The 26,073-nt window shown below is 40.5% G+C and overlaps 2 protein-coding genes across 5 annotated transcripts; both read right to left on the reverse strand.

Moving 5' to 3' along the window:
• Positions 1-435: 435 nt before the first annotated feature.
• On the reverse strand, positions 436-19,861 carry LOC105703327 (rootletin). 4 transcript variants are annotated; one of them, XM_012431645.2, is made up of 27 exons: positions 19,730-19,861; positions 11,022-11,114; positions 10,143-10,373; positions 9,788-9,987; positions 9,287-9,677; positions 9,048-9,212; positions 8,658-8,960; positions 8,327-8,563; positions 8,118-8,254; positions 7,852-8,012; positions 7,643-7,773; positions 7,197-7,559; positions 6,728-7,087; positions 6,460-6,652; positions 6,026-6,385; positions 5,766-5,951; positions 5,420-5,664; positions 5,135-5,350; positions 4,850-5,051; positions 4,663-4,778; positions 4,408-4,584; positions 4,227-4,334; positions 3,974-4,153; positions 3,676-3,888; positions 3,303-3,611; positions 2,761-3,168; positions 436-2,525 (listed from the first exon to the last, which is right to left on the reverse strand). In XM_012431645.2, the coding sequence occupies exons 1-27, from the start codon at positions 19,736-19,738 to the stop codon at positions 2,238-2,240; spliced, it is 5,982 nt and encodes a 1,993-aa protein (XP_012287068.1). In that variant the 5' UTR covers positions 19,739-19,861; the 3' UTR covers positions 436-2,237. The 4 variants fall into 4 exon arrangements, with proteins under 4 accessions (XP_012287068.1, XP_012287067.1, XP_012287069.1 ...); XM_012431644.2 differs by having other exon boundaries at positions 2,740-3,168; XM_012431646.1 differs by lacking the exon at positions 19,730-19,861 and adding an exon at positions 12,892-12,917 and having other exon boundaries at positions 2,740-3,168.
• Positions 19,862-22,666: 2,805 nt separating this feature from the next.
• Positions 22,667-23,868, reverse strand: LOC105703324. Its single transcript, XM_012431638.2, has 2 exons — positions 23,600-23,868; positions 22,667-23,325 (listed from the first exon to the last, which is right to left on the reverse strand). The coding sequence occupies exons 1-2, from the start codon at positions 23,750-23,752 to the stop codon at positions 23,125-23,127; spliced, it is 354 nt and encodes a 117-aa protein (XP_012287061.1). The 5' UTR covers positions 23,753-23,868; the 3' UTR covers positions 22,667-23,124.
• Positions 23,869-26,073: the final 2,205 nt, after the last annotated feature.

The raw sequence follows: 26,073 nt of genomic DNA on the forward strand, positions 1-26,073 counted from the left end.
GTTGTTCCGTTTAAATTGATCTCTCGAGCTAGTGGCTGCAATTTTTTTCGGAGGAGATACAGGGTTTGAAGTTTTTGTGTGAAGTTCATCACTTTTTCAGCTTGGTGGGGAAGGTTGTTTTGCTTAAATTGATCTCTCGAGCTAGTGGCTGTGATTTTTTTTCAGGGGAGATACAGGGTATCTGAAGAAAATTGCATCTCTGTAAACACCTACGACGTCATGCCATATTCAAAGTCGAAAACAATATTCGTGAGGCTTTGTTTTCTCTTCCGTTAAGTCGTGTTCTTACCTTTTCCTTTCATTACGAAGACTTTCAGTTTAAAACAATTCTGCATCTGGAGTGGGTCGAGAACGAAAAAGTCTTCGGTTTTGCATGTATATTTTGAACCTGTCATGGAAGAAGAGGTTTATTATTGACACACGAATGATCGCGACGTCGTTTTTATTTTGCACATTGATGTTTTACATTACACATTGAACCCATGTGAGACTTAATTAAAAATAGTTCGATAGGATCGCTTGACTAGTACAATGGTTACTTTCTAGTAAAAACGAATCGGGGAGAAATAATTATTACAGACAAAAACGGCGATATTGTGTGATGTACATTCAAATTAAAATATTGCCTATTGGGACATTCTGTAGTCATTCATCGAATCTACCGTTTCTACTTATTCCCGTTTGTATAGTACGCTTACCGTAGTAAACCGCTGAGAAATATTCGCGAAAGGTAGTCGAACTTTTTATTTTTGTTCTTGACCATTCAATTATAGGAATGGTTGAGGAACAATGAACACAAGTGTATACGCGTCGCAGTGAATGTGTGTATATATAATTTTTGTAAATCAATTAAAAAATTCTTTTAAAAGTTTACTACCTGTAATCAGAAAACGCGTTTGAAACGATAATTGTGCTTTATGTACGTTTTCGTATTGCCGGTAGGTCAATGGCAAAATGTCTCAAAAGTTCTAAAAATCCTGTATAGGACAATTTTCTCTAGAATCTTACAACAGTATAATACTCTTTTACACAAAGAGCACTGTATTACGTAAGTGCTTGACGAAGAAACTTTAAAACTAAATTTTGTAATATAAATGAGACTTGCATGTAGTTTCATCATTTATGATCCGTAGGCTGGACAGCATAGGTATATAAATTTATTACGCGGCTGGACTGGATGTCTATATTCTCAATTATAGAGAATTGACACAATCCACTCTGCCGTGTATATTGCTCTTTCCTATTCACCTATTGGTTTATTTCTTATCTACCTTCAGTGATGCATTGATTTCAATGCCTGGCTCTAGCGTGGTTAATCGAAAGCTTTTCTCTAAATTTCTCACACTTGACGATAAAGTTTGGTCTCGTGTCGAGACTAAACATAGCATTTACTGTTATGATATGCTTTGCAAGTGCTCTCCATTATACGAATCATATGTAAGACTACATTACGAAACATTTCTAATGATAAGGACTTTTGGAAGGCCTAAAATTAAAATCCATGCCGATTTTAGCCAGTTGTATACGACTGGTTAACAGATAATTTTCAGATTAAATATGGACGGATTATGTAAAGGCTACAGTTATATCGTTTCTCATTGGAACTTCACATAGTTCATCAACATTCTCTAAAAAAAATTATTTTGCTATTTTCACTCCATGTCAAAAAACATAAAATAGTTGAAAATAATTCTAAAAAATACTGCAGCATTTCATAAGTACTGTGTATGTCACTCGTGCCATAAATATTGGAGTTAAATAACTACAAACATGTTTTCAATACTTTTTCTCAATCTTCTATCGCGATTTCTGCATGGAGAGTGTAGTCTTTGTCTCTATACATCAAATGGCTCTTTAACAATAAATAATAAATAACAACACAAAGGATTCGAGTGATAGCGTACAATATTTTCTAAAGCATAAACCATTCGTCTGTGTTGATTACATTTCAACAAAAATCTTGTGGATGTATGAACAAATACTCCAAATTTTGAAATTGGGAATTTAAGGTAGAATATAAATCAAATACCAATGACGGGCCAAAAGTAATAAAAATCATCCGAACCAAGAAACCATCGAAATAGGATTGAGAATTTTGTCTTGATTTTATACGTAACTCCACGTATCATAAGAGATATCTCGAACTCTTGTTTGTAACAATTAGAGATTTGCATACAAATGGCAAGTACCAATTTGCGGTACCTTTTCAGATGTTTGTTTTGAATCAACTCTTAGACCTATTTCAAATGAACTGGAGTTGGCGACCGTCTATCGTAACATGACGGAGGAGGCAATGCCAATGATGGTGGCAAACTGGTGGTACTGGTAGCGAGGGTACAATCCAATTTTCTAGCTTCATGTTCCAGTAACATAGCATCCAGAGATGGATCTTGTGAAACGGTTCTCAATGAATCGCCTAACGCTTGTCGTAACTGCTGCATCTCTTTGCCAGCTCGAGAGCTGCGCAACACGTATAGTTGACGACGTTTGATTTCTTGATTGAGTTGTTCCCTGAGTAACTGAATCTGCAAAATAATACATCATTATTTACTACATAGTTCGAGTATTAAAAGTGATGTATGGTTATGGAGGAACGAATGCTAAGCAATTTAGGAGATATACGCTTTTAGCATTTAAAGTACTTCCTATGTTTAAGTACTCTTCTTTTTCATCGTTAGTAGTTAAATTGTAATATGCAAAGTTAATTATTATATTTCTCCAAATCATTCTTCATTCTACCTGATTTTCAAGTCGGAGCACCTGTTGACGATGACTCTGTTCTCTGGCTTCCAAGAGTTTCTCCGCTTGCAGCTGAGCAGCTCGAAGTCTTTCCACTTCTCCACTTCTGTCCCGACTGGTCAGATCCAATAAAGAATGAGAATGCGAATGTGAATGCGAGTGTGGATGAGAATGCATATGAGGATGAATATGCGTCGCTTTGCATCGCGCTAGTTCGGCTTCCTTCTCGGCCAATTGCGCCTCCAATCTACGGATTTTCAATCGAAGTTCTTTGTTCTCTTGTTCGAAACATTCAATCGTGACAGCGGACCCGGCTAGTTCCGCTTGCGCTTTTTCGGGTCTCTCGTAGCTCTTGCTGCGGATGCTGCTGGGTCTTGTCGAAGAAGCCTGACGTTCTAGATTTTGCTTATCCGACTCAAGCATTTTTACCTGTAGATTAATTAATACACATTTGATCATATTCATAATGAAATTGAATTCATATTCCTTTGATCTTTGACTATCAGATGTGGGTTTACTAGCTTTAGATATTTGTAAACATGAAAGTGTTAACAAATCGTTACCTTATCGTACAAAGTGTCCATTTTGCCTTTCAATTCGCTCTTTTCTCTTTGCGCGGATTGCAACTGTCTGATCAATTCCTCCTCTTTGTTGGTACTTCCTTCCTGTGGCCAGTTAGTAGCTAGTCTTAATTGAGCCTCCAAACCGGATCGTTGAACTTCGTTATTTGCTAAATCCGTTTGGAAACGAGATAATTGATCGTTCAACGTTTGATTCGTGTGACGCAAGTCCATTACAGTTTGCTGGGAGGTTTCCAATCGTTCCGACAAAAGACGGCGATCGTTTTCAGCGTTTGAAAGCTGCTTCTGAAGCTACGAGGCAAAGTCGGTGTTATTAGGCATTTAAACATTTTGGTCCATATTTTTAATTATCTACCTGTTTGACCTTCTCGTATTGACTCTGCAGGGTTGTATTGTTCTCCATTAAAGCTCGTTGCAGTACATTAATTTCACTCCTAAGCTCGCTTTCACCCGAAGAACCTCTTTCTAAGGCAAGGTTCAATTGTTCTATTGTGGACTTCAATGAAGCACAACGTTCTTCCAGACTAACCATGGTTCTAGTTTGTGTATCAGATCGATCTTGCAATTTCTATACAAAAAAAAAAATCGTTAGTATGTGTGATGCAGTAAACATATGGAGGAATTAAATAAAACTTTGATAAAAAATTATCGACCTGTATATTTGCATCTTTCTCTTGTAGTATCATTTGCAAACGTTGAAGATCTCCTTCGAGGGACATACGTTGTAACTCCAGCTTCGTCGCTCGAGACTCGTTTCTTGAGAGTTCTTCCTGAAGACTTCTCTTCTCGTTTTCCAGTCTATTAATTGCTTGCTTCATTTTCTCACTTTTGTCCTGTAAAATTGTAAAGCGTTAAGAAAATATAAAAAGTTTAGTTTCTCTTCACGACAGAATGGAGAATACTCACTTTAGATTGCTCTCGTCCTTCTGATTCGCTACTAATGGTCAATTCAAGCGTCGTTATTTTCTCTCTCATATGCTCAGTTTCTCCAGACTTCTGTTGTAACGCTTCGGCCTTAAAATTGGAATAAAATTATTAGCGATACAAGAGATGATTATTTTATGTATCGATATGTTATAGTCTGTACCTGCGCTTGGAAAGCTGCTTGCTTTTGGGTCAATTTAGAGTCTAAAACATTCTTTTCATCCTGAAGAATTCTCAGGTTTGATAGCACGCTGGTTAGTTTCGATTCTGTTTTAGTTTGATTCTCGTGCGCCTCCGCAAGTTGTTTGCGTAAATTACTGAGTTCGGTTTTATAGTCATCCTGTAAATAAATACCAGACATGAAAAACCTGGTATCGTAATGAAAATAAAATAATATAGCTTTGTGCTTAAATCTTACTCTCTCCCGCTCGATCTGAGCAACCTGTTGCATTAAACATCGGACACCTTTTCTTACAGCTTCTGGATCAACGTCTAATACAATATCACGTCCAGCTTCACAATGATCATGATGAACTGTAATTCAAATGAATTAAATTTTAATAACTTATTAGAGTAGTAGAATATGTAAGGTGATGAACGCGTACCTCGAGCCGGACTCCACCTTCTGGAAGGACTCATTAACTTGAATGGTATATTAACACTACCATCCAACTGAATACCCGCGATTCGACGAAGTGTCGACCCCACGCTACTTAACTTTTGCTCTACCTCTTTCTTGGCGACTTCTAATTGTGATAGTTGAGCATCCAGAGCTCTGACTCTACCCTCGGATCCCCCGAGGCGTGCCTGAATTACGAATGTTAGAGTTAGGATAAAAGCATAATATCGATTTAAAATTCGTAAACTATATATAAATATTTATTCCAAACCTTGAGCTCCTGAATTTGCTGAGATGCATCCGCGAGACACACTTCCAAATTATGCTTTTGATCCTCCAATTTTCTTTCGCGACATCGACTATCCTCGAGTCTCACGAGTAATTCTTGTTCTCTAGCTCTCCATCGTTCATCCTCCTCGTCCGCACGTGCCCGTAATCTTCCAAGTTCTTGGCGTGTAACTTCCAAACTGTTGTCCAAATCGACCACCTGAAAATTGATGTTTAAATTGAACATTTCATTGAAAGAGTATCTCTAGTTTGTCAGAAACTGTTATACCTGTTTCTTCATTTGATGTAATTGCAATTGCAGACGTTCTCTTTCTTCGGTTTCATTTGCTAATCTGGCTTGCAGTTCTTTTTCTTCATTTTGAGCTTGTGAATTAGAAGAATGAGCCTTTTGTAGTTCATCTTGAGTGAAACGAAGCTGTTGCTGAAGTTGTAACGATTCGCGTTCCATGTCCCTCAGTTGAGTTTGTAGCCGTGTTCTCTCAGAATCAAGAGCAGTCTTGACATCTTCCAAGGCTGCCAAAAGTTTATAATATAAAATGATTTTATTAAGACGATATTTAAAAAACCGTTGAAAATTAAAAGTGTAATAACTGAATCATGCTTTATTTCGAAACCTGCAATCTTTTGATGTGCCTCTTCCAAGCCTCTTCCCTGTTCTCGCTTATCGCCCTCGATACGTTTTACGTGTTCTCGCAAATCTTTGTTACTGCTATTGTATTTCTCCTTTTCAAATTTGGAATCCGCTAACTGCCGACGAACATCAATCAGTTCTTTCCGTAATGTTTCAGTTGTGTTTTCAGCTGCAATGTAATTGTTATAAGCCGGTAAGAATACGTACTCGATGATAGCGTAACAAAGCAGTTTGAAAACTTACATTCTTTCAGTTTTCTGCTTGTTTCTTGGAATTGGTTTTGAAGAATATCAACTTTATCCTCGGCCATTTGTAGTTGTACCTGAAGCTCTTCTGATTCTCGCTGCACATTCTCACGCTCTTTCGAAATTTCTTCGATCCTCAGTTCAAGTTTTAATCTCTCTTCGTCCGCTTTCAGTTTGGTTTCATCCAATCTCGTTCGGAGGCGATTTAACTCATCTCGGAGCTGATTCATATTGTTTCGGTCTTGTTCAGAACGTACCGTCGACTCTCTTCGTAATCGGTCGAGACTTCCTTTCTCGTCTTCCAGTTCTCGATAGACGCTTTCTAATTTCTCCAATAAGGCCTGCTGGTCGTGATGGGCTGTATAAAAATAAGATACAGATTTAATATCATTTGTACCTAATTCTGTACAACCTCTTAGGCATGTCAATTACCCATTAGCAAGGCTTGTTGCTTATCGTTTTCAGCACGGAGAAGGACCTCCTCGTGCTGTTGACACACTGTTTCAATATGTTCCTGTAATTCTTCTATCCTCCGTTGTAACTGAGCGATTTCGTCGTCTTTTTCTCCGCCAAGTTCGGATACGGTCTGCTGAAGACGTTTTTCCAACGATATTCTTATTTGTTCCTGAAACCAAATGATCAAGTTTTCTATATTTATGTTTGAATCTAATGATATGTTCAAATTGTAATTCGGCATCACCTTCTCATCGCTTAATTTTTTAACGTTCTCCTCATTTTGTTTCTTCATATTTGAAATTATCTGTTGGTATTCTGCTTCTTGGTTTCCACATTGCTGAGTCAGTGTTTGTTTGATGTCGTGTGCGCGTTTTTCACTGTTTTCTAATTCCTTGGTTAGTCTAGCCACTTGTCCTTTTAAGCTCTCTTGCTTAATCAATAAGTCTTGCTTATCCTTTTCCAGCTGAACCTTCTTTATGTGCGTCGCTTCTAAATTAGTTTGTGTATCAAATAACACTGCTTCCAATGTTTCTTTTTCGCTTCGTACTGCACAGAGCTGTTCCTGCAATCGCTGTAGTTCTTTTTCGTTGGTTTCTATTATCATCTGAAAAATATCATGAAATTAATCTATTTCTACTCTTTATATCTTATTAATTTTAAATTAAATAGTTGTAACGTTATGACGTTATTTCATTCGACATTTATTCCCTTACGTGTTTCTCTTCGTTGTCTTTTACAAGGTCTTCTAAATTCCTATTGAGTCTAGCATTCATTTCATTGGCTTGTTCTAGTCTCTGTCTAACTCTCATTAATTCTTCATTCAATGCTTCTTTCTTTCTGGCAAGAACTGACAACTGATTACTTAAATCTCCTCGTTCTCTAGTTACTTGTCCCAATTCCAGTTCAACCTTTTCCTTTTCGATCTCCAAGAATTTAATTTTTTCAGTCAGAGTTACTTTATCGGCTTCAAGATCCAATCGTATTTGTTCCGCTTGCAGAAGTTCTTTTCTCAAAGAAGCTAGGTCTCCTTGCTGATCGGTATTTTGACACATGAGCTTGCTCTTTTCTTCTTCCACCTGTACATTCAATAATAGCAGTCATCGTCGCCATAACAATTTAATAAATTGCTAATCATTAATAGATAATTTCACCGATTTACCTTCTTCAGTTCTTCTTGTAATCTCTGCTTATCGTGCTCGTGATTAGCACAAACAGCTTCCACCTTTACCAATACTTCTTGAATGTCGGATTTTTCCAAAAGTATGCGCTCCAATTCGAGATCAGAATCACCTAAAGATCGGAGAGTTTTCCTATGCAATGTGAGCAGAGAAGGGATAAAAAAAACAGACAAAGAATAATTTATATTACCTTTGCTTTTTTCAATCTGAGAAATCAATGTATCTGCTTCTAATTTTTGTTGTTCCAGCATATCCTTAGCTAGGTAAGCTTTATTTAAGTCTTCGCGTAATGTTAAAAGTTCTTCCATCAATCTGCTGCACCGTTCTTCTTCTGAACGAAGATTTATTTCTCTGTGAAAATCGGACATCGACATTGGACCACACATGCACGTATATTTTTTTTTTTTAATTTTAAAACTTGTATTTACTGATATTATTTAAAGATAACGTGCATACCGTAATTCACAATCTTTTGAAGATTTGCTGAGCTCTCCTTGAAGATATAGTTTCTCATCTTCAAGACTGTCATACATTTTTTGCAATTTACTGTGAGCCTTTTGGAGTTTCTCGTACTCCATGTTCAATGTTTCCATCTAAATGGGAAATAAGTACGATGTATTAAAATAAGAATGAATGGTAAGAAATTACTTGAGAATACGGCATACCATGTTGTTAATTTCCACTCTGTTTTTATCAAGGTTATTCTTTTCAGATCTAACGGTATCAAGGCCTTTTTGTAACATTTCTTTCTCCTGAGTGAGTTGAGTGCAATGAGATCGACATGCATCCAATTGAGTGGTCAATTCTGCAACTTTTTCTTCTAAAGCTTGAGAGCATTCTTCCGCGTTTTCGCACTGTTTCTTAGTTAGTGACAATTGTTCCTTATTCATTTGCAGCTTCACCTGAATAAATGATCAAGATAGGACTTATTATAACCGATTGAACGATCAAATACATAAGTAGAAATATAACAAAATGGAGAATAACTGTGTATACCTGAAGTTCATGTATCGTGAGTTGATATTTATGAAGCGCCGCTTGAACAGCACTGATCGTGCTCTCTGCAAAGGCAGGAATGGTGTTACTTCTTGTGCCTCTTTTCGGAGATCGTTGAGGAACTGGACCGCTCGGTGATAAGTGGATGTGGGGACCTGTCTGTATGTTTTCAACCTCCCGCGCTTCAGCATCTTGAATAACAGCATGGGCTATATCTCTTAGCGCTGATTGCAAAACTTCAACGTCCTCTTGCATCCTAACTGCATGACCAACTCCAGCTTCGGCTTCTCCACATCGCTCTTCCTGAAATAAGAAAGGAAAACAAAAATGTCTTATACGGTAAAATCTTAAAAATTCCACGTGAGCATAAAATAAATCGGTTTGCAGTACCAAATTATGAATTTCGCGTATCAGTTGATTGATTCGTTCGTCTTTCATGCGGATTTCGTTTTGCGCTGCATCAAATTGTTGCTTCGAGACCGCTGTATCTGGTTTTGATTCGGTGGCAGCTTGAGGTTGTTGTAATTGATCTTGCTGTGGTTGTACATGACCTCCCTAAAAAGTAATTATGGATTTACATAAAGAATAGTTACGTGTGAGAGTTTTGTTAAGTGTTAAAGGTAACTAACAGTGTATGATGGTTGCACTGCACTTGCTTGAATTTTCATAGCTATTTTAACACCATTACACGCTGTTGATAAGTCAGTAGCTGTAGAAACCATTTTGTGACGGAAATTTGAAAGATCTCGTTCTGTTGCCGATTTTATTTCTGAAAACATCCTTTTCACGGAAACCACGTCTCTCCAGAGATTTAGTAAGCGATTATGTTCCGAAGTGTAGTATTCGTTGAAAGCTTGTTCTTCTTCCTTCCATTCTTCCTCCTTAATAATTAATTCTTCGCGCAGAAGGTCCCAGTCGTTACTCAGTTTTTGTAAATCGTTAGTAAGAGCTTCATTAGTCTGATGAGATTCTTCTAGTTGTTCTTTTAAAGACGTATTTATCTGCAACAGTTTATCACACCTGAAACATGAAAATACATGTGAATGAATGAACTATCGAGAGATGACGCAACGATACATTCATTAAATAAATGTATTAAGTTAATTAATAATAAAGTATGACAAGGTTACTTTTTTCTTTCGTCAGCAAGTTTGTGTAAGGCTGTTTCTAGATCTTGAATTTGTTCTTCTCGGATTTCTCTAAGTGTCTGATGTGCAGCATCCAAAATAGTAGAACTTGGAATTGCTGCAGTGGAAACTCTACTTTCACATGGGACGGATTCAATCATCTGGTTTTCTAGCTCTGAACATCTGTGTTTATATTGTAGAACCTACACAAAAACGGTATTAATAAATAAACATATTACAGGAAATATTAAACAAAATAATATAATTCTATATATAATAATCTCAGGAGTTCATTCATATTTGTTTAGCATTTAATTTACATTTGTAATATCTTTAAAAATAAAATAGTGGAACTAACTTTTGCCTGTAACCGTGATACAAGAGCTGCTTGGTGCTGTTGTGCTTGCCGATAGGTATCCAGTCTTTTCTTGTAGTTGGTAGCTTCTTCTTCCAGACGATGACGTAACTCATAGTTTTGCCTGATTAGAACTTCTGGAGAAAGATCCTCGTCACCAGCTCTGTCCCCACCACCGCTACTCGAAGCTCCGCAGCACCCAGGATCCATTTTACTACCTCCGTTTCGTCCTGACTAAAGGCATAATTAAAAGAATTAATTACAATATTCACTGCAGAGCAAAATACTATATCTAATGTTAAAGAACACTTTACATCTGTATAACAGCACTATAATGGCATATATCATATTCATAACTTCTACAAATATCCAATAATCTAATAACCTTTGTGTTTATTTATTAGTGTGGCATGCTGTAGGAATACTACAATATTTTAGTATTTCAAATGTCATTTCGTTTATAACTGAATTTGAGGTTATATTTGTTTGGTTTCTTCATCGATTTCTGTTTACTATTATAGTTCCGAATCATGACACGATTTCTTTTGAGGCGCTGACGACCATTATCGAAAGAAGAAGAGGCACTACTTTAGTCAATAACGCAAAAAATATTCGTAAATAATGTATTTATTCATCATAAATCGATGCAAAATCACGATAAATATTTGAGTTTGAAATATTCTCGAAATAATAGGAACGATCTATAATACTCTAAAGTATAAACAGGGTAACGATGGTTTTCTTTAGATGTACACTTGACAAGTTTACCGATGATTTTGAAATTTCAAATGATAAATTATAATTCACATTACTTGAAAGATTGCGGCATATTTGTGTTATCTTCAATAATTACTGACACTTTAATTAAAAATATTTTCATACCTCTTTAGCTTTCGCGGAACTCCTAATAAACGGTGGCCGCCGCCTCTCCATCTGCCCTCGCAGCGTCAGAAGAGCGGCGCTCTTAAGTACTGCCTGAAAAATACACATTATTGTTTCATTGTTTCATGTTCACCAAATATCTAAAAAAATGAATGGTTTTCACGAAAATCAATTGTTAAAATTAATGAATTAAATTCAGCCGTGTGCTGATGAATTTGGCTACTGATAATGTCGGGATACTAGGAACGAAGCAAGAGCGCTATCTTCAATTTTTACTTTTTATTTACGGTAGGTCAGCCAAAGTTGTGCAATCCAAGTGTGAAAACATTAAACCGTTATGACATCGAATAGCCTTATCTCTTTTCGCAGACCAAACAGCCGTGTAGTTCAGTTTTTTTTATATAATAGGCTTTTGGTCTGCACGGATATCAAGAGTCTCCGAAGAGATGTGGATTTCATAATAGACCACGAGTCAAAGTACCCTGTGGAAAAGACTTACGTACTGGTGCGTCAGTTATTTTTATTTTCTGACTTCCGCAAATAACAAGACCTATAAATAATGTCTGGAACGTATTCATAAAATTGCCCTGTGGTGAGGACGTTTTCGTTGGTCACGAGAAGCTTGACAAAAAGTTAAGTGGCTAAAGTTGCAGGCAAAAGTTTACGATTGTATTGACAAAACAGATGGCGACTCGTAAATGGTGCAGCGTTCTTAGTGAAAAGCAAAGTAAAATGTGGGAAGGGCTCAAAGAAAAGGGGAAAAAAATGGGACGAATGGAGCCCGTGACTGGCAGGGTCTCGCGTGAGGAAAAATACTTGCATTAGGGCGAATTTATCATAGATAATGAGCAGTTCATGACTAGTGTGCCCTAAAAAATATACGTTTAATTCATATTATTAGGCTTAAAATATCGCGACAGTTTTTACTCTATTGAATACTAATATGACAATAAAATCAGTCGTATTAAAGATATCGCTGCTATAAAAAAGAACGCGATTGTGTCCCCCTTGTGTTACTCATTTTGCCCTCCACTTTTATTAATACGATAACACATTGAGCGCTATAATTACATTGCATAATGAGTTTGTTTGGCCAAAGAATGTCGCCGCATTAACGAGATTAGCGGAAGCTCGGGATCAAAATTCATGGCACGTCTGACGGATATTAGCCTTGATTCTCTCTTCAACTTTTCTCTCTCATTTCCTGTCTTCTTCGCGGCTGTTTTCGATTCACCGACTTCTTATTCAATATTTCCATACTGACCTGTGCACACAGATAAGGGAAGGAAAATCGATCTTGGCGATCGTCATTCATCGAATTGTCGTCACGATAGATCTACGTTTTATGCCTCTGAGCCACGCTTGACGCAGATTATTGTAAAGCAGCTAATCTAAAATCAACTCCCCGCTATCTTACCGGCGGATAAGTAACCCGTCCGAAACAATACTGCGTAAGAGCCAATGTTTAGGGAATGGATATTTTTATACAACTCATCGATGCTTCACGTGTCGGCGCGATACTACAATTGCGACGTATCTCGCTCTATATCCCGATCTGTGACTCTTACATTCCCCGATAACAATCACAGTCAGCAACAAATGACCTAAATCTATAACGGATCATCTCTGAAATCTGTAATAAGAAGGGAAAAAAGAGGACAAAAATTTCTATTCTCTTAACGGTTCCCTTTTATAACATGCGATATGCCCTACCGTCGGAAGTTTCACTTCAGAAAGTATTCTCGCACAAAATGCGATATTTATCGTTTACACGTTATAATAACTTGTAATATAACTCGTGTTAGCCACGATCGGAACCCCAGCGCACGATAAGGTTCGCGCCCTACCTTACCGGTTGTCCATAACATACCTAAAGCGACCGCGCAGGGTCTTCATGAGGAACCGGTTCTCGTCAATGGCGTGTAGACGAGATCACCGCGAAACTCTTTGCGTGCGAGATTGGTCACCTCGGTGTACCTGGGCACACCTGAGAGCGCGATTAAAGCGACTTTCACCGAGAAGGAACACCGCGAACGAAACGGTCACGGCCAACACCACCCCGAAGTGGCGTTAACCCTTGTCAAGCCGCGTGGTGTCGAGGGTTGGTAAGACTGCGGGGCATTCGCGGAAGGGGCAGGGACCAAGAGCGTTCTAACACCTGGCACTGAATGGCACCAATCGATATAAACGTGCTCGGGAGGATGCACTACCGTGTACTGCCGGTGAACCGGCGCTGTAGGATTTCCTTCAGGTGTAACTCGACACCTCGAGCAAACGCCCAAGAAGTTTGATGCATTGAGCCGAGTCCTGGTCATGTCTTGAAATTTTCTAAGGAAGGTATCCCAGGTCGATCTCTCCGATTTGATTTATTTTATAATATGTTATAATAGACTAAAAACTAAGCGACACGTATTTTTTTTTATCTGGTATTAAACACTTTAAGGGGGTGAAACCACCATCCAAAGTAAGGCATGTCAAGGGGCGATTTGGTAGTTTCATCCACAAGAATATATATTTTTTAACCGATCCACCTGGAAAAGCTTTCTCATAACGAGAAATGAGAAATTTAATTTTCTCATTAAAAAAAAAAAATTAAGGGGTGTGCCCCCTCACAGGGGTGAGCAGTTGCCTCGGCCAATATCTTTTTCGGGAAAATCCAAAGACACGTCGTATTTCCTTCGTGTTTATACACAACATATATTTTTTTTCAGATTTTTAGACTTGAATTTGACCATTTTTTGCATAAACGTAATCATGTTTAGGGGTGGCTCACCCCTTTAATTTTTTTTAATTGAGAAAATTATATTTTTCATTTCTCGTTATGAGAAAGCTTTTCCAGGTGGATCGGTTAAAAAATATTATGTTCTTGTGGGTGAAACTGCCAAATCGCCCCTTGATATGCCTTACATTGGATGGTGGTTTCACCCCCTTAAAGTGTTTAATATCAGATTAAACAAAAATACGTGTCGCTTAGTTTTTAGTCTACTATAACATATCATAATATAAATCAAATCGGAGAGATCGACCTGAGATACCTTCCTTATAAGAATGTAATTTGGATATTAAAATCATACACCTCGAGTAAACGCCCAAGAAATCGGATACATCCAGTCGAGTCCTGGTCATGACTTGAAATTTTCTAAGAATGTAATTTGGACATTAAAATCATACACCTCGAGTAAACGCCCAAGAAATCGGATACATCGAGTCGAGTCCCGGTCATGACTTGAAATTGTCTAAGAATGTAATTTGCACATTAAGATCATACACCTCGAGAAACGCCCAAGTCTGATGCATCGAGTCAAGTTCCGGTCGTATCTTAAAATTTTCTAAGACTGTAATTCGGACATTAAGATGATACGAAAGGGTCATTATATCTTTTATCTATATAGATAAAACGTCAAAATATTTATAAAACTTTTCTCCAAACTGGGTGCACCGAATAATTCGAAACTTCAGCATGTGATTGTGGAGGCCTTAAGGAAGAATGCGGTGTTCATGAAATTTCATAAAAAAAAAGAAAGAATATGTATTCTTGGTTTTAGTGTGGGATACATACAAACATTTTCTTTTGTATCAAAAATGAAATTTCATGAGCACCACGTTCTTCTTCAGGACCTCTATAATCACGTGTTGAAGTTTCAAATTATTCGGTGTACCCAGTCTGGAGAAAAGTTTTATATTTGGACGTTTTATGTATACAAAATGATCCTTTCATATCACCTTAAGGACTGGTGATTTTACAATTAATTCGAACACTTTGAGAAAGGATAAGAGAATTAGGGACACAAGAGATACATCTTTTTGTATGGAGGTGAGTTGGTGAATCGAGTTTTATGTATATAGAATGACCCTTTCATATCACCTTAAAGACTGGTGTTTTTACAATTAATTCGAACACTTTGAGAAAGGATAAGAGAATTAGGGACACAAGAGATACATCTTTTTGTATGGAGGTGAGTTGGGTGAATCGAGTTTTATGTATATAGAATGACCCTTTCATATCACCTTAAAGACTGGTGTTTTTACAATTAATTCGAACACTTTGAGAAAGGATAAGAGAATTAGGGACACAAGAGATACATCTTTTTGTATGGAGGTGAGTTGGGTGAATCGAGGGGGTTGGAGCGAGCGTGATTTCACGTGACCGAATTTATTCATCATTTTTGTAGCTTTTCAAGTATGCTTCGTCTTCTTCATTTTCTTTCGGTGTTAGTACCAATTTGCAGGGATTCGCAAGGAAGTTGCTTCACCAGGTTGGCTCCATGCCCGGGGGAAAAAAGGTAGAAAGCGAAAAAATAATTTCATTGGCGTAATGAAGGAGATCCCCCGCGCTAGAGGAACTTCCTTGGCCGTGGGAAGGATTTCTGCCTGGAAGTTAATTAAAACTTTGCCGATTTGGCAAGTCCCATTTCGGGGGATTGGGGTCAACTAATATTCTAATAAAATTCCTCGGAGCTCGGTTCAACGCTCGCCGAACGAGGGAGGAAGCTTCTGATCGAATGCGAATTTACCTCGTACATGTGTGACGATTAATTTCGGGGATTGCACGCAAACCGCAACCACCCATGGGAATCTCACACCTGGACAATAATCCTGAAGAGATAAACTGTACGTCCAACTAATGTTAATTCGTACCCGGGAGGTCAGAAATGGAACGACCGAGAAAAACGATTCCTAATTCCTAATCCCTGCATCGCGTTAATGACTTGCGTAAAGGGAGAAGAATAGAAGAACGAGCAAGAGGAAAATAATTGAGTGAAGAAATGAAGCGGCTCCGAAATCCTGTGTTTCGGTCAAGCTTAACTATGACAGCATCGAGGCAAAAATAAACACTTAATCGGAACCCTCGTTAACGAATACGTGCTTCTTCTCAATCGCCTCGGAATAACGAATCCTGTGAGACCTTTGCAATCAGAAGTCGTCGAGCGAGGAGAAATCGAGAGCAAAAGTTAATTAATTAAAATCGACCATTCTGGGGCGGTAATATAAAAATTAATTGGACTTCAAGGAAGTCTTAACTTTGCTCCTCTATCGGTCAAGATATTAATACACGGTTGAATGTTAAGAACGAGTCCCGGACAGGAGATACGAGGGGGCTCCAACTCGAGCTCGACTTTGGAGTCAGCAATAATTCACATGATTTATATTAAGAGTGACAAATTACGAGCGCCTAGCTCGGCCAGTAGTCATGGAATTTGAGCAGTCAACGTGGCAACACAATGAACTGGATTGAACCATCGGTTGGTATCTCAATGGATTTTTGCAGACAAGGATTCCCTGGGTCAACACACGCGGAACGTATTGGCATGTATGTACATACCCTGCCCTATCTTCCTCTCCCGATACGGATAATAATGTCGTGCCAAACAACTGCTACTTCTCGGATGATTCTGCCGCGAGGCGATTTTGGTCACTCAAAAAAAGTCTGCGAGCCAAAAAACGAAAGAGATCACTCGAGTCAAAGTGTCTTCGCCAAGGAAATTTATTGTGCCGATACAGAGATGGTAAACATGTTTACCGCTAACTAACGCACCAACTAATTAGCAATGTTAATAGATTAATTAGCTGAGTTAGCGACTTAAACGCTGCCTCGGCAGGACGTACCGTTGCCACCGAAGACTCCGACTATCTAGGAAAGGAGATGGAATTTTTTTCTCGAGCTTTTCTCGCTGGGATGAAAAATGCTTTTCAGGTCGGTCCAAGACCATGTCGTGAATAGAGTGGAGGGAGGGAATTCCCGTTTATTCGAGATATCGCCATCGAATAACGTCGAAAAGCAACCTGCAATCGGTGGCCGTGACCGTGAGAGATGACACGGGTGACGGATCGACATGAAACGATAAAGCCATGAGAGATAAGGTTCGATGGGATGCGAGATCGCTTGCAGAGTGATTTACACCTTGAAAGCCCTGCTTATCGGAACCCCATAAAAGATGGGTCCAAAAGTCTCCAATTTAAGACCTTCACGAGTCCCCGGATACTCGGTTAGTCATTCGCTCCCAACTCTTGCATGGAAATCCGCCCTGCCTCCCACGTGACTCCCACGTGTCCCGATAACTCGTATCACGGAGAAAAAGAAGGAGAGGGAAAAGGGGAACTCCTCGTATCTTGCAATTTGCAGGCAACGTAACGTGGGCAAATTAGACACGTAGGAATTGAAGTTTCCCCTGGTCGTGCGTGAAGAACGGAGGAAGTTCCCCTGGGAAGTGCAATCTCTGCGAACGTTGCCGAGATAATTAGGGGAAGTTGTACGGCAGAATTGTTGGGGTGATAGCAGAGGCGGTAACAGCGGCTAAGATGAGGGCTCCTCGATACGGGAATGTGGCCGGATCGACAGGGTTTTACCAGGGCCCAACTACTGATAACATTCACCAGGATTGACTGATTTATTGCCCGCGTACATGAGCGTTCACCAGCGGGAGTTCACTAGTCTGGGAACTGCGGTGCAAAGTCTACCAGACGAGACGGAGTCAACGCTTCGCATCCGCGGAAACTACCGCGGTCAATGTTCACCGTGTCTCTGGATTCCACGTGACGCAATTAACCCAATGTTGACGTTGACAGGCCGATTTTATAATTCCCCGGGATAACGCATGTCCCTCTAACCCATTGCGTGCGTGACAGGACGCACGTAGAAAGATGCAGCTCGACTCGACACTAATCGATGCTCGATAAGGAGATGGACAAAACCACCATTTCAATAGAAAAAAAAAAAGAAAAAATAATTCCCGGGGTAACGCATGTCCCTCTAACCCATTGCGTGCGTGACAGGACGCACATAGAAAGATGCAGCTCGACTCGACACTAATCGATGCTCGATAAGGAGATGGACAAAACCACCATTTCAATAGAAAAAAAAAAAGAAAAAATAATTCCCGGGGTAACGCATGTCCCTCTAACCCATTGCGTGCGTGACAGGACGCACATAGAAAGATGCAGCTCGACTCGACACTAATCGATGCTCGATAAGGAGATGGACAAAACCACCATTTCTANAAAAAAAAAAAATTTTAAGCATAGGATTTTATGAGGCGTAATATTTAAAGACTTGGATTATGTATTGAGATTAAGGTTTTGGGTGAAAATTTGGATGGAAAATTTTATATCTATGAGAGTAGTAGGTTATTAATATTTCTTTTGTATAGTTGGGTATATATACAGATATATGTTTGGTTAAATTGAATGTGTATTTTTCTTTTTCTGTTTTGTTTCAAAGCATCGCGCGAGAGGATTGGATTTACCTCTAATGGACATTCCGGATAAGACGTTTCGTGGGAGATCAATTTGCTCGGTGCAAGTCGGCGTGCAAAGAGTACTGTCGCGTCCAAAGTTCGGCGAATCGTTAGACTTAGAACGATGTCACGTAACGAGTTGTTGGCGCCAGGCCGTTCTTTTGACATGCTTGCAGTCAATCGCTACATTTCAACCGTGATTGACACGTCGCGATAAAGACGAGAGATGGGGATTTTTATACGGGACAATATTTTATAGTCCTAATGACCGGCTTCGTCAATGATGAATAAATTTATTTGACTGATAACAAAAGCCGTGCTGGAAAATACACTTTATCTGTGGAATGTACGTACGCGTTGTTTGTAAGATCGAGCGTAAAGTCAGTGGTATGCGCGATATTATCGCATTTATTCGGAACGTAACAATTCGCTGATATTGCCCGGAAAGAGTGCATATCCGGTAACTTAAATCGATGATTTTTTTTTTTCTCGAGAGAGAGAGAGAGCATCAGCGGCGAAAATGCCCCATCGGAAAAGGGTGTTCTTTATCACGACCCCGGTGATGTAAGTCTTTACCATACCGTTAGGAGATAACCCTCATCTAACTTACACAAGAACTGGTAAAAATCCCCGGGAAAATCAAAAACGACCGATAATGCGCCGATCAATCGTTTAGTTGCAATTATTTGCAGAATACTGTGTGGCAATACGAGGAGATAAATCCGTTTTCTAAAATTTCCATCGTCGAGATAAATCCATTTTCTAAAATTTCCATCATTCGAATAAATATACTCTCAGCTTCCTCAGATTTTAAGTATTTTCGGCAGGTTGTCATTTAACGATACATGCTTCATGCATGCCTCGAGAAAATAAAAACTCGGCTAATCTCATAACTGCGCGTATCGATCATATGCACAGTCGGCAGGTTGTAATCGCACGTGTGTGAGTTGAACGTTCTTTCGCAACTTAAGCGGTAACACGCACGCACGTTTTTCGCGTCCGCCAATCTCGAGTTCCCTACTTTTCATCCGTTCGCTATATTAATAATAAATAATAAATAAGCCCGTTACAAGGGGGGAAGAAAGCAATTGCTAGGTGGAGGACAATCGGTCACACGTCCGGTTTGGACACGTGGGATGAGGGGAACACGTGGAGTGACCCTCCCCACCGTATGAATATTCTGAAACCCGCGTCATGAAGGACGTCCTAAAAAAATCAATGACCGTAATGACGCTCGGTAAAACACCCTGCAGAAAAAAAAAAAAAAGAAAAATACAATTCTCAAAGAAATACTTAACTATAACAATCCCATTTACAGTCTTTACAGTGAGATCCCAAAATTCAAACTTCCTCCATTTAGGATACGTATACATAAACCTATGAGTAGCTTCATAAATCTTCGGTAAATTAAGAATCTGAAGTACGTACTTTTTTTTTTTTTTTTTAAATTGGGAGAGGGCGCGAAACACTCACCCTCGGCATGTTCTTCGACGATAGACTCCGAGCTTCGGTTCTTCTTCGGATTTTTGGGGAAGATTCTCCGGGTTCGGCGAACAGGGCTGGTGGCAAGACGACTTCCCCGGCTGGTCCGACCCTTGGACGACCGGTGGAGGTCCCGACTAGGGGTGCGTTCAGGACGGACGGTGGGCCTTCACTAACTGGAGTCGTCGCGATGCCTCCACCGCCATCCTGAGCACCAGCACCGGGATCGCGTGTCACGGCGTCTATCTGCGTCCCCGGGGGTGGCGGGGCTGTTGGCAGCGCCGTCGGGGGCGGCGGAGGCGGCACGGGGGATGTCGGATACCAGGGTGGCTCCCCTGCGTGTGACTCGCTGAGGAGTCGAAAAGGAACTTGTCGAATTCTTTGCCGACCTTATACCATGCCCTCCCTCTTCGGGGTCGCACGACCCCGCAGACTCCGTGCGCGACTCCACTCATCGAATCGCGGGGTGGATCTCAAATTAAGGGATTTTTTTAGATTGCACCGTCGTTCTAGAGCGTTTTACGAATTACAATACCTATTTCTTCGATTCCAGCTTGACTTCATTAGGTTTCAGAGTTTATCCTTGTATTATCCGTGTGTTTGTTTATCTACAACCTGTACTCCATTTCTACCACCCTCTGCTCCCAGCTATATAACCCAGATATTTCAATTCGCTCAACCCCTCATCCTTCGTAATAGGTAAAATCACAGATTGTAAGATGAATCTCATCTCCCCCCCTCCCCCACGGTGATATCGACTTATTCGGTACGCTATTTTGGCGGTTGTTTATGTTGTGATTAGGTATAACTGGTACGGGGTAGCTCGACTGCGTGCTCGGTGCTGTTAGGGATATTTATCAATCCTGTGACAGACGTTTCCCTCCTCTTGGGGCCCCCTGGATCTCCTCGAGCCCATGATAACGATTTATAATGGGTTCTTTGCCTATATTCTCATGACTTACTCACCTTTCAAAACTGTACCAGGTGATCACGCAAACTTCTCAACTAACGATTATCTTCGTGAATGAAATTTCGATGAAAGAAATGCGGTTTAAGGAAGTTCGAAGTCCCAATTTCGATATGTTTAAATCTCGTCTACTTGATATGAAACGTTTAACTGAAACGCCCGATGCCTCGACTGAATTATTCGTCTATCGTTTTGACGAATCGTTATGTATGTCATTTCGGGATGGGGTATTGACGTCGGGGAGCTTCATAAGCCTTTAACTGGTACTGCCGTTGCGTGCGACCGCTGGGAGATGGGACAGCATTGAGAAAATTATCGTCCCCGAAAAGGGGACTCCACAAATTACCCATAATCGGTATTGCCATGATCCTCGGTCGTCTCCAATATCCCGGCGTCGAGAGGACTACAAATCGGAGCCCTGCAGCGTGCAGGACGATTTGCAATGGCGAGGTCCTTGGATGGCCCCGATGTGGTCTTGAACGACTTCGACATGGAGTTCGGGCCACTTGTAAAGTCCAACTCGCGATCAAATTATTTCCTAGATATTTCACCATGAAGATAACACCGCATCCGATATCCCCCAGGACCTCGTAGTCCCTGTTCGGTACCTGCGAAATTCTTTTTATCAGCACACAGGTGTTCGTTGATCTAACGTTTCCCTGATTATAGCCACCAGGGCAAGCCAAATGGAGGCTCTGGTACTTATCGCGCCCACAGGTGAGCCATAAACGCGTAATGTGTAATGTGTAATGGGTTCTCGATCTCTAGAAAGCTTCCGTGCCCTCTCGTAAACCACTCCGATCCTGATGGACGTCGTCACGACACCGAAGTCAGAGGTTGCTGTGTATGGGTGTAAATTGTACGCCATGTTTCGATACTCGACACCGTTTGCCTAATGGAAAATTCAAGTTTCGAAGGTGAGCACATTTTACCGGATAGGGAATTTCAAATTGGCGAACGGATACTTCCTCATTTATTTTCGGTTTCTGGATGAACTCTTGTAACGTGCGAGGATCTCGAAATTCGAGGGTCGGCCCCTTCTGGTGGTGAATCGTGATCGAGCCTATATTAATAAATCCAGGGAGGGTCGCGGCCACGGAATTGGATTAAAATGTCGCAAGCTCTTCGCGATATAAACGCGTCCCCGGTATATTTACGATGGGTAGTATCTGCATTCTTATCCCCTAGGAAAGAACCGGCAGCCCCGTGACAGATGATGCTTTACGGCTGCCATGCGACCTCGTGTTTTGGAACAGTTTCGTCGGACACGCAATCCAACCAGCCAATAATCGGAAATACTGCCAGGCACCGACTCCCGAGACTTGTCCCTAAAATCCTTTCGCTATCAAAAATATGGGTCCTATCGTAAAAAATGATCGTTACACAGTTAGCGCTACGTAATATCCATCATAGATTTTTTTTTCTGTTTTCTAAGTGAAAAACATTTTGGCTATGTGTCGCCATCGTACCTAATTTCCTTCTTTTCCAGTGAACGTCCGAATTCAAGTCGTCAGCTTACGAGGATACTTCCTGGCAGGAGGAAAGTGCACTTTCCAAGATCACTTACGAGGTTGAGTTTGGAAATTAAACCGATCGTATATTCCGTCCTGCGCGAGGTCTTCCGGTCGACTAAGGGTTTCATTTCCTGGGGGCAGGATTCTTATTTAAGGGACAATGATCCTTAAGAACCCTCCAGGAACTTGTGGCACGATCGATCCGGTCGTCGTTACTTCGCGTTCCATTAATCAACGCCCCGGATCAAGCCGGATAGAATTTCCGCACTCTCACCACTACGCGAACTTTCTTGAGCCCGATTGGCCCTCCTCGATTGACTCCAGGCTTTGATTAGCATCTTCGATTACAAATCGATTCGAGTTTACCGAAACATTGAATCCTTCATGTTGGGTAAAACTCATGGCGAAGGTAAAGACTGATAGAATGAGAAATTTGGGAGAATAAATTACGATAAGGCTGTGCTCAATCGCAGGAACAATGTTCAGTGATTGCTACAAACGCGTGCACAGTTCGGTGCATTTATTATAAACCTGGTTTTATTATTAATTAACGCGTCCATTCATGCCGACGATTTCAGATAAGTAAGTCGTACTTTAATACTTTGATTGTAGAACATTCATGGTATGTTTCATTATTAAAAATATGTAGTATTGAAAGTGATAGAAGCTCCATCCAAGGGATAGAAGTATCATCGTTCCTTCTATCTTCGAGAATTATTTGCTTCCATTATTTTGAATAATCGACTTTCCAATGTATTCTTAATAGCTGTTACGAAAGCGTCTCGCCCTCTTGGCGATATTCGGAAAGAGGTTATCAAAAGTCCAGAAGTGCTTTTCGAAAGTGAACACTTGTCATGGTCAAGGGCAGATAACGCTCTCGGAGAACTGTCGAGTCTCCTTCTTCTTCATTTAAAAGCCTTGCTCCCGTAGACGGAAACTCTGTAATGAAGTCCTCGGTCATATCTTGAGCCGAATTTCAGGGTGACGAAGTTTTTTCCCACGCCGCCCCTTGTTAACCACGCCGTCATATTGTCCTCCGGAAGCATGGACTCGATGTCTATGCAACTTATCACTATCGGCGCTGGTCCATACTCCGCTTCCGCTACCTAAATACAGACACCAAGTCTAAAAATGGAGAACAATTCTATTCACTAAAAGACTTCAAGTGCACGTGACAAATTCACCAACGTACATACTAATAGATAAATCGTTCTAATTATATCACAAATATTCCGCTTTCAGTTTCAAGCGAATGTATATCCCAGATGAGTTGATTGTCCCAAATACACGGTAAGCTTTCAAATTTAGGACGTATGAAATGGATATCATTTTTCTCTAAGGAAAATGATGAAAAATTAACGTTCAAGTGACAGTGCTTACCTGGGCGCTTCCGGCTTTAGGAGACCTCCGGACCTCGTAGGACCATAAGAGCTCGTCGTTCCATTCTCGCAGACAGGGGCCATAGTATTCGGCGAAGGTACCACCAAGAAGCACAGCTATGAGAACGAGATGAGAGCACAAGCCGAGTCCCATGATAGAGAGGAGACTTCGTACAGGAAGTGGCCGGCTCGGTAAGCGGCTATTAAAAGATACCGGGGCGAGCGACGATACAACAATTGTTGGATTGTCACGGCAGCAGACTGGGAAAACAGTTTTATCGTCTGCCGGTCCTTGTCGGGCTAGCAATAACGCATTATTAGCCGTGATATTAGTCCCCTCCAGTAATTTATTCCTGGAGAGAGCTCTTAGCGCCGATTAGATTGTACCGGCACCCCTGTCCTCTTGCAGAAAGTCAGAAGAGGTTGGAAAGGGTCTTCGAGAAGGAGCTGCAGAATCTTGAATAAATGAAAGAACGGAACAACAAAGTGTCCCGCAGCAGATCTCGGTAAAATTTCAGGTGAACAGGAACGTACAGGAAGAAGAATCTAGGATTGGTCTCATTACGTTAAAATGATATTTTTTAAGATATTTCCCTAGTGATTCATTATTATACATCGTAAGCTTGCATCTTATATCTAAAGGAGACAACCTTGACCTCTCCGCTGAGTTGCAGGTTTACGCCATCAGAAATGGTGGATATATTTATGTTGTTTGTGCAGGCAGATCCTCTTATCGAACTCGTAAGTTTGTATGCACTGAGTCTAATCGGAACGCTCGCAACTGCTCAAGCCGCGAATCCTAGAGCTCTCCTCCCTCTATGCTCTAAAATTGTCGAGAAATGATTTATTTTCTCTTTCCTTCGGCTAATTTTGAAACCCGGAGGTTATCCGGTGAATCTTTAAGCTATGAGGAAATGGGAGAAAAATACATAAATTTATTTGTAAAGAAATTAGGTGGAGTTTCGCGTCGAATATATTTGAGCGATGCGACGATAAGGCACAAGAGGAGTGCCAGGGCATTATCTCCACCTGGTTACCGTCTAACGTTCGGGAGCATGAGCCGATTAATTGATTCATAACTCCGGAGGAGGTTCTCGGGGATCTGAAACCGGAACTAAACGACCAGGAGAGGATATCGAAGCTCACAACTGTTAGTAAGCTGTAAGTGGTTTGGCAGTAAGTAGACCATTGGTATGCCAGTCAGGTGAATTGGTTCCCACAACGCCGTACCTGGAGCCACGAGGTACACCCTACTCGAGGAAATGACTACGCTTCTTCCTGGTCGCCATTCGTTATCGAATCAGAGGTCCTGACTTGGCCCTACCGGTATGGTTGAAAATATCTCCTGTTGATCCCAAACCGACAAAAATAAGTCCCGCCATCTGAGAATTTGTAAGTACGATTCTGATCTCATTTCCACGATTAACGTTTGAATTTCAGAGACCGCACCTGAAGATGTAATTTTAAGGATGCGAGATTCTGAAAAACAATGATCTCTAGACTGAGGTACAATCTGTTATACCATTCAGTATATAAAATCAGAATAATAAATATAATATTGTATAAATTTCTTAAAATACTTCATCCTCACTTCTGGTAATTTCGTGCAAATCGAAAGCGACCGTACACCGTAACGATAATCCCTTCATCTTCTCCACTATTCTCTAAATCAAAGGTTACTGGAATTAATAATAACAGCCCAAAAGACACCCGTGATATTTCTGCGTTCATAGAATCACGCGAGCATATTAGCGAAAAGCCATGAATTCACGAGGGAAACTCGACCGTCTGGAAACCTGCAATAACGTTCCTGAGGCGATTCAGGTCGAATGATAGCGTCGGAACCATCGTCCATCTTGAACGGTCGCTATCGGATAAAATAAGAGGAAATATCGACTTATTGCGTTCGGTTGTCAAGGTACTGCACTTCCGTATATCCGGGGTTATTGCGCCCTTTAGGGTAGTGTCAAGAAAATATTCATAACAATTAAAATGCAGCGTCCCTGCTCCTCTCCGACAATTAATTATTATATCTCAGAATTCATTCACGTTAACGAGAGGTTTATATATAGGGGAAGCTATTCTTCATTAGCTAAATATATTCTGGAGTTTATACTGGCACGACAATAATGATCGATGTCGAGTGGTGGACACTTAATCAATCATTTGCTTGTGTCCGAGGTGATACCGCAGAGAGAGGAAGGAAAGGGGTGATAATGTCGCGGGTATCGCTGGAAGACGACCCCGGGCTGTCAAAGTCCGTCAGTCCGGGTAACACCGGGTCATCCATCCATCTATAATAAATATTATTTACGGCTTCACTAATACACGAGATATAACGCGTGCATGTGAGCCTCGTACTTGCACGCTCCGATATTAGCTTCCAAGTATTGGAGAGATCGAAAACGGCCAGCAGGGGTTGTAGAGTCAAGTATCACAGGTTAAGAAAATGACTGCCTTATCGTTTTCTTTAAT

The sequence above is a fragment of the Orussus abietinus genome, unplaced genomic scaffold, assembly GCF_000612105.2.
Source record: "Orussus abietinus isolate OABI.00-Male unplaced genomic scaffold, Oabi_2.0 scaffold495, whole genome shotgun sequence".
NCBI lineage: Eukaryota > Metazoa > Arthropoda > Insecta > Hymenoptera > Orussidae > Orussus > Orussus abietinus.